This window comes from Apteryx mantelli, chromosome 2 (genome assembly GCF_036417845.1).
Source record: "Apteryx mantelli isolate bAptMan1 chromosome 2, bAptMan1.hap1, whole genome shotgun sequence".
Lineage (NCBI taxonomy): Eukaryota > Metazoa > Chordata > Aves > Apterygiformes > Apterygidae > Apteryx > Apteryx mantelli.
In genome coordinates this window covers 87,723,148-87,731,957 of record NC_089979.1, presented here as the reverse complement: position 1 = coordinate 87,731,957, position 8,810 = coordinate 87,723,148, and the positions used below count along the sequence as shown (strand labels likewise).

Genomic DNA, 8,810 nt, shown 5'->3' with positions numbered 1-8,810 from the left:
CGGAGCGGCCGCCGCGCCGCGGGCTGGGGCCGCCAGGGGGCGCCGCCAGGCGGCGGGACGCGGCCGGTGCAGCGAGCGGGGGCGCCGCCCGGAGCGGCTCAGGCGGGGTCTGCTTCGGGCTGGCAGGTGGGAAATGGAACAGGAATCGCTCTTCCTAACTCTCTCGGAGAATATGAGCATTTCAAATTCTGAAAACCACAAAATAGTAAAATTACCCTTCTCTCTGGTGGAATTGGATCAGGCACTGTGTTTGTCCTAGAACCCTTAAGCAGCTTAATATTCTGTACTTTGTGATTTCTGATATGCTCAACCTGTGGCAGCCACGAGCCAGCACCATCAAGCCCCAGAAGTTAAAGGAATTCCTAGCATGGCCTGCTTGCTCGTACTCCATCACTAAGTTAACTGAAACAGAGGCTGGAAGAGTGAGAATAGAGCTGGTAGAGGAGAATGCGTATAGTCCCTTCTATTTCCATTCTTCCTTCCTTAGGTGCTGCGAGTTCTCTTTAAAGAGGTTAACTGATCTTATAAAACCAGGGATCTCTTGTTTTAAGTGTCTCAGTTTTCTGGTGGCACTCACTACAGGAGAAAGTTTAACTGAATGTGACTTGAAGTCTGAAGGTCTTTAAAGGCAGACATACTTCTGTAGACCCAAACATACTAAGACAGCAGAAAGTATCAGTTGCAATCCTATAACCTGCCCAGAAGTATAGATCTACTCTTTTGTAAGCAGTGGTAAGCTTCTACAGAATTGTTTTTCTGAAAATACATGCCTTTATTTCAAACCTAGACTAACAGCAAAAACTTATTCTGATTTATAAAGGACTATTCCTCTTCTCTGTTCAGATAAACTTGACTGCTACTGTAACAGAAGAGAGCATATGCAAGAGATTAGTTCTAGCTCTCACAAGAAATGCCTTGTATTATTGGAAGAAACCTATTACTGAAACCCCCCAAAATTGCAAGAATGGATCACCTTCTAAATCAGTGTTTAAATATTTTATAATTTCAGGGACACTGTTCTCATGTCCAAACCCAGGTTTGTGTTAGGCAATACTGATTTTGATAAATTGTACATTCTTCCTTGTGAGTATCAACAATTATGAAAGCTTTTATTTACCTCAGCAGCAGTAATTGAAAGGAGGTGTGTGGCACATTAGCAGAATTGGCATGAATGAAGAGAAACTCTTATATATAGTGACAGGCTGTTCTGTGTATTGACTAAGAGTGAACATACCTCCTAATGGTTGGTAGCATTCACAAGTTAATTAGGAGGTGAATGAAATGGGACTGGAGATGTGGCTTCAACTACGGAGGGTGCGACCTTGAACAAGACTGTCACCTTATATTCCTGGGGTTTTTTGACCAATTAATGATGATGTTGTGGCAGGGACTTCTCTGAGCATGTTTATGAACAGCACTTAGACAAAACTCAGCTTTGCTGCATTGACTTGAATGTGTACGTAGTGTCATTCCAAGGATGCCTTGCTAAAAGCAATCAAGCTCTTTATAAACAACTTATATATGGAAAAAATCAGAATGGTTATGGTCACAGATACTGTATGTGTATATAATATATACTGGAGTTACAGAAACAATGTAGTTCTATATCCTTTTTTTCCTTGAAGAAGTTCACCTTCAGAGAGGAGGGAAAAACATGAAATGTGGAAAACATTTAACATCATTCTTTAGCAAGCCTTATGGACTGAGGGGCAGCTTCACAGACTGAATGAATAAATGTATTTGCCAGGAGGATTATTCATTGCAAGTGTTGTAGCCTATGAAAGCTATGTGTGCTTATAAGGGCAGCATATGCTGCATATGGCTAGTGAAGACAATCTATATTAAATCAGGGCTGCACAAATAGCAAAAGCTTTACTTACATGTTGCTTGTGGGGACTCAGCAATTCTTCCCTTCTATTGTTTTGGTGTTATTGACACACATTACATTATCAAGTAGATCATTTTGATTGCAGATGGAAACTTTCCCGTTACTACAGAAAGCACATGCACCCTTCCAAGCAAAAGTGTATACAGCTTACACTATGTTCCTGTTGGCTCCTGAGAAGTCAGAAGGTATTAGAGCTGTGCTGAAAGTCCAAGTCAGTATAAACGGGAAACAAATCATATTACATATGATATTTTCTTTATTGCTGGACTTTAAGTAAGTAGGCATGATTCCTTAAAGGCTTAGTTTTTTAATAATGGTAAGGTTTTGGGGTCTGTTTTTTTTCTGTGGACAAAAAGATACCTCTGATCGAAATTTTGCTTTATCTTACAGTATTTCTGTACAAAAACAAAAGTCCCAAATCAGCTTATTACTAGCTGATATCCCCCAAGTTATTTACAGGTGTCAAGAACCTTCATTAAGCAACCAGGTAAAAGAGAGCTCTATAATAAAGCAGTTTGACTGTATAACTGTGCATTCTCTAGTAAACTCTGAAGGGCTCTGACCTTTTCCAGGTAGTTTGGGTTGGAGAGTCCAGCTAGAATTCTAAAAGAATAGTGTCTTTTTAAAAGAAAAGTTTTTAATATTAAAAACTTTAGCTGACATTATGGAATATTGAACTGATAATTGTATTTCCATATTAGGGTAGTCTATAAATATTCTCAGCTACATCTCTCTTTATAGTACAGCAGGTACAGAATGCAGACTTCTGCTACATATATGGTAATACATATTTGCAATAGTAAATCAGTGTATGAAAATTTCAGAATTTACTTGTTAATAAAACTGCTTATAAAGTAACCATACAATTGTAACAACTATACCTCTGAACTATTAAAATGTACAGAAAGACTGTTTACATCATTGCACATACTTATTCCCTTTGCTTCAAAAGACTTGTGAAATACAGAATAAAATTAGTCAAATTTTCCTGTCAGCTCAAATATGCACATGCAATGTGCATATCCATGGAAGCAAGGGGAAACAAAATGTTGGCATCTGTAAGGAAGGCTGCCAGCAGCTCCCCCAAAATATACCTCCCTCTTCTTCCCTCCCCCATTCCCACATGTATGGAGGCTAGTAGGTTAGTGCAGAATGGATGAACTTTGTTTTCAGTGTTTTGATTGGAAAAAAAATAATCTTGATTTTTATCAGCAATTGTAGGTTAATACAAATTGGTTTTAATGTTGTAAGGCACTTTTACTGCTTGTATTGCAAGTGGGTCAAGTCTTAAGGCATTTGTTGCATAAACTGAAGATAATAATGCTTTGGAATTTTTGAATGAGCCAGCAGTTCTAGTATGTGACTATTCCAGCTGATTTCCTTCCCACCCCCAACCCTGTGGTCTTTTTAAAACAAGGTTTGAAGGTATTTTCCTTGGAAATTCTGGTTCTTGGTTAGCTTGTTAACAAATGTGATCGGTATCATCAGGTCATTTTGAGGCCAAGCAGCGATAAGTTCTATTTAGAGGACATTGGAACTGGTTTTGTTTTCACCTGGAGCTGCCTTGACTTCCATGACTACTCACTGATCGAGAGGTGCTGTAGCGCTTTTTCACAATCATACTGATATAGGCTTTCATCAGCTTTGCAATGTCAACCACCTGCAAAAAGAGTACAAAGAATCCAAAGCCCTTAGTAAGGTAACAGTGTGTGAATGAATTTCTTTACACAACAGTATAAAACTGTCGAGCTTTCAACAAAAGCCCTTGCTGTTAAACAAATGCAACTACTCAAAACCTTTGTCCATCTTACTACCTCTTCTCTTTAGCTTTACAGAGGTCTTGAATGAGTTTGTAACATTTGCAGCTATTATTTTAATTAAAAAGTAGCCTAGCCATCAGCACAGGAATACAATACTATTAACAAAATTCCTTCTTTCTCTTACCTCACTAGTCTCAAAAAGCAGTTCTCTCTCATCCACCACAATCTTGTAGGTGTTGGCAAGTGGTGCACCAAAGGACAAGATATGTTCATACTGAAACACTTCTAAAGGTCTTCCTTCCCCGCGCTTATAGACAGAGACTGCGTCAGCGCTGACTCCAAGCCACAACTCTTGTGGAAAGCCCCCTTCTTTACACTAGAGAAAAGAATATAAATTAACAACAAATGGAACTGGGTGAGTTGCATGACACTTACTGTTGAAGTCCTTTCTGTACTCATTTTAAAAGAAAAAAGTGCAGGTTGCTTGTCCATCTTTGAACACAGCCTTTACACATCTCCTAACTTGTACGCAACTTATAAGGCTAGCATTCCGTTCCTCTGAATTTTATGGGGTTAAAAGGCTACAGCGTATGCTAACTGGAGTATGTTTTAGTATGTAATATTTAATTATGTCATCTCTCTGAGCATTGTGATATGGTATTTAGGAAACTACTCTGTAATGTAACCACCAACTATAGCAGTATAAACTATGTTGTGAGTGTTGAGGAAGTCTTACCTCTACATCAAACAACGTTGACCCATAGCCAGGCCATTCCTTAATCAAAGCCATATACTTTGCCATAGCCTGCTCCTGGTTCATTCTCTGCAGTTTTTTCCATTTGTCAATAATACTAGTCCTGGAAGCTGAGACTTCCTCTTTGACCCACATGTCTAACATCTGATCCTCCTCAACCTTCTGTTTGCTGATAGAGCCACTGCGGAAACTCCTCCGCAGTGTTCCTTCGAGAAAGCTGGCTCGTTTCTTCTCAGCCTTCTCTGCTGCAGTAAAGGTTTTGGTGGATTGTGTAATCCGAGACTTCAGCTTTTGCAAGGGATAGACTTCCTCCATTTCTGGTATGGTGGTATGCAGAGTGTAATCTCCCTGAAGGTACTGAAGACGCAAAGCTGCAAGGACCTGAAGGGTTTCTTCTGGAGCAGGATAGTGTCCTCTAATCACTGCTTCATGAGCCTAGAGAAGGGGGAAAAAATGTATCTTTTTACGTACAAACTCAGTCTTTGAAAGGACAGAAATAGAAATGGGAAGTAGATTTACTGCCACACAAACCCATGACTTGAAATAAATGATCCACTAAATAAACCAAGTATGATAAATTTGTTAGTATCGGTAAAACAAGGCTTTCTACAAGAACTGCAAAACAAATGAGGAACTTGCTAAAGGAGAATTACTGCTACTAGTACAGCTCCTAGAGAACTGGAATATGTAAGAACCAACTGGGTTACTAAGAAGGAAAAGAAAATGTAAAGGGGAGAAAATCAGGATCTAAAACACCTGATGGGAGGGTTAAGGGGGTGGAGTTTAACATCTGTGTTAAAGGACATTAGGAAGAAATGGATATCTAGACTTACTTATTGCTCTTAATAATCTGGCCGTGAAAACTTAAGTTGCTAGCCAAATGAGCAAACCCCTAGGACATTTTCATGATAAACCTCACTGAGGGAAAACAGTGAATCTTAGAAGGGATCTAGATAAAATTAATAAAATGTTTATATGGCATAGTTGTCTGGAGCACCAGGGATCTGACTGGGAAGTAAGATGACTGCTTCAAATCCTAGTTCTTTCTTTGTACACCCATTCAAACCTTTGGAAATGTGTAGCATCTAGGATTTTTTTCATATGAAACTAATACAGGAAAAAAACATGCCTCATGTCTGGAGATGCAGGAACTGCAAGCAATTTAGTAAAAGCATAGAGATAATTCACATCAAAGTAAGAGCAAGTTCATCTAGGCATATGGTTAAGATGGAGACAGAATCTGCCTGTAGACATGCAAGACAGTGTAACTGGGATTGTATATATGCAGAAGAGCGAGCTGTATTGTAGAAATGGAAGGACAGGATTTTAATAAGGAAGAGGAACTAAAAGATTTTTAATCAGCATCTTATGAATCAATTCATATTTTAAAATAGTGAGAGAGAACTAAAACTGAAGATGCAAGGGAACTCTTAATTTATCTGCTGAAAAAGATTCAATGACTGACAGCAAAACCAGGCAATTAAAAAAGAAAAAGATCAGAACAACTGATGTTAGAATGTAATTAATTACCTCCTTTAGCTAGTGCTGTGATATTAATCTTAATGATTGAATGTGCCATGTTGTCTAACTGAAATACTATTGGTCTTGGCATGATGTAAAACATTTGGCTAACCACCAGTCAGCATAGACTGCTGCATGAAAACCATCTGCTTTAGTGAATGTGCTTGTTTCAGTAGTCCATATTGCAAGCCACATAAAGCTGCCATTTAAACCAGTTTCAAAATGTAAAATTACTGATGCAGAGCTCTTATCAATTTTCTTCTTACTGTTTAAACTTGATTCCAAAACAGAGGCATTAGCTGCCTGATTCTTCAATATGTAAAAACATTATGTCTTCAGGCTGGCAACACTTCTAAGCCCAGCCAAGGCAGTCTATCGCCCAGATCCTTTAGCTGGTAAGATGCAGTTGTGGGTTGAGCTACAGTAGTGGGCTCTGGAAGGAGACTTTTGGTAGACTCATGCTGTAATATGATGCCTTAAGTCCTAAACTGAGAACAAGGAAGCAATGCTGTATTACAACCAGGATGTTTCTGATCCTGCAGAAGGGGAAGAAGGCTTCATTTATAGAAAAAAATGAAACATATGTCAGTCCCTGATTATATCAGGCTTGCTTAACCTTACGCAGCAGTCTTCGACTGTCTCTAGTGGGTACTTGAAAGAGGCTGTCCACTGGAAGTTTTCTTAGCCATTTGCAATATAGTAGAAAAGAAAGCAGTCAATCTACAGTTAAATGCCATCAGTGAGAATTTCTGAGTAACTGCAGCACTTCCTGTAATAGAAATCCAACTGCTAAGACATTTAATTTTCTCTATAAATCTGTTTCACTTTTATGTTTTGCAATATGGCCTAATTCTGAGCTCAGCACATTCATTAACTGGATTTTGGCTTATCATAGCTATCTTATGATTACTGCTGAGACCTGACTGCTTTGTTTTTTTATGGTGCCTACCAAATCCTAAACAATTTTTGAAAATAGAAAAGCCACTGTCTGATTAGTTGTGTGCAGTTGCCAGTATGGTCTCTAATGGTTTGCTTGGCAATTACATATTTTTACTTTATTTCTTGCACTTTAAGTAAATGGATTCATAAGAGCAAAATTAGAAGCAAGTATTATTATTTGCTCTCGTTCCAGATATAAATTATCCAGCTTAGATCCAGTTAGCCTATCTCTCTCACTGCAATACATAAAGCAATTCACAAGTAAAAAAGGTACTGTAATGCACAAGCAGAAGGGTCAGAACACTAAGTAAATCATATTCACTTCACTTGTCTCGGATAATCCTATTTTGACCAGTAAACTGCTTTCTTTGCATTTGCTGCCTGAGCAGTATGTTTAGTTAAAAACATAACCAAAACTCTTCCTGTGTTGCCTAAATCTTTTGCTTTTTCTCTCTTAAAAACTCTTCACAACAGAACCTTGTTTTTTACCTGCTCAAACATAAAGGCAAATTCCACACTGTCTTTTGGGACGTTTTCTGTGTCCAGGAAGCAGTAGAGCTTGAAATAAAACTTCCAGTGCATCTCTCCAGCCTCAGCAGAAGCAGCAAGCCTACATGTTTGGGGGGGGGGGGGGAAGAGAGAGAGAGAGAGAGAGATCAGATCTGTGCAATCAAACGCCTTTCTGAATTGACACCTGAAGAATCTAAGCACATCCTTGGCTGATTTTTTCTTTGTTACATCAGGTATAAATCTGATATTGGTGACAGGAGTTATTTGTTTTCATCAGTATACTGATCAGTAACTATACAGTTTCAATTCCACTGGTAAGAGAAATGTTCTGAGCTGTACTGTGGTGGCTTCCATGTGAAGTCTATATGAAGTTATGCAATAGGCAGTCAAAAGGGCAATGACTGCCAAGAGTTCAGTTCTCCCAGCAGTGGGGCAGCCACAGTGCTAGTAACGGTGGAAAAAATTGTAGTAGTAGAACCCAAGTGAATAGGCAGCTCATTAATTCCTTTAAGGAAAAAAAAAAAAAAAGCTTTTTTCCAGAAATGCCTGCGTGTTGTCATTCAACAAACAAAAAAGGCACAGGAAGAGAAAATTCAGTATTATTGACATTGGAAATGTATTTAATTGCTACTTATTAGAGGAGAGAGAAAGAGAGGCACACTCACTTTTCAAACTTTGCCAAGATGTCAGCCACAATGGTTCTGCTTTCAATTGCTTTATCAATAGTTCCATTGTATTCAAACAAAGCGAACATATTTCTGCTATCCTCCATGGCCAAGCCACGAATTAACTTTTCAACCACCTAAAGAAAAACAGCACATCAACAAACCCATAGCATGAAAAGGTAGTATCACAGAGTTAAGGCACATATTCAGGAGAAAATTAAAAACTAGATTTTACATTAGGATAAAAATGTTCCTAAGATGTTCTTATCAGGTGTATTCATTGTTCTCAAATACAGCTTTAATTTTTATCCTAAATACTTCTAATTCTTTTAGAAGATATATATATATATATATATATGCTACCACTTGGCCAGATATAATCCCTGTATTTCACCAACTCAGCTAGTCTCTAGCTTTAGGAAGCAACTTGGCTCTCATACACACCAATATGTACTGAAGTTATTTCAGCACTGCCGCTATTGCATTGTTCAGTCTTTCCAGTAATTTTTCCTGTAAGAGAGGACTGGAGTTGGGTAATCCTCTGCAGCGTAAAGACAGTCTTCATAGCAGGGATTTCTCTAGATCACTGGGGAGGGGAGGGTCTGTAAGCCTCCCCTCCACTGAATGGAGAGGTGGTAATCTCTCAACTGGACGTCAATTGGTAGCCAGAAATCCTCAGTGTTTCCAGAGTTTAACACCACTACTGTCTGCATCTGTCACATAAAGAGAAACACCAACTGATTTTGTGCCAAAGCTGTTTTGTCACCACTTCT

General features: G+C 38.8%; 1 protein-coding gene across 1 annotated transcript in view; it reads right to left on the bottom strand.

Moving 5' to 3' along the window:
* Nucleotides 1-2,126: 2,126 nt before the first annotated feature.
* The window catches only part of MYO10 (myosin X), a 181,320-nt gene continuing 174,636 nt past the window's right edge, over nucleotides 2,127-8,810 (bottom strand). Inside the window, exons 37-41 of the mRNA XM_067290985.1 lie at nucleotides 8,038-8,174; nucleotides 7,352-7,472; nucleotides 4,385-4,837; nucleotides 3,833-4,024; nucleotides 2,127-3,548 (exon numbers count right to left, since the gene is read on the bottom strand). Of these exons, the coding sequence (XP_067147086.1) occupies nucleotides 3,438-3,548; nucleotides 3,833-4,024; nucleotides 4,385-4,837; nucleotides 7,352-7,472; nucleotides 8,038-8,174 (1,014 nt within the window). The 3' untranslated portion in view covers nucleotides 2,127-3,437. The remainder of the gene's footprint in view (nucleotides 3,549-3,832; nucleotides 4,025-4,384; nucleotides 4,838-7,351; nucleotides 7,473-8,037; nucleotides 8,175-8,810) is intronic.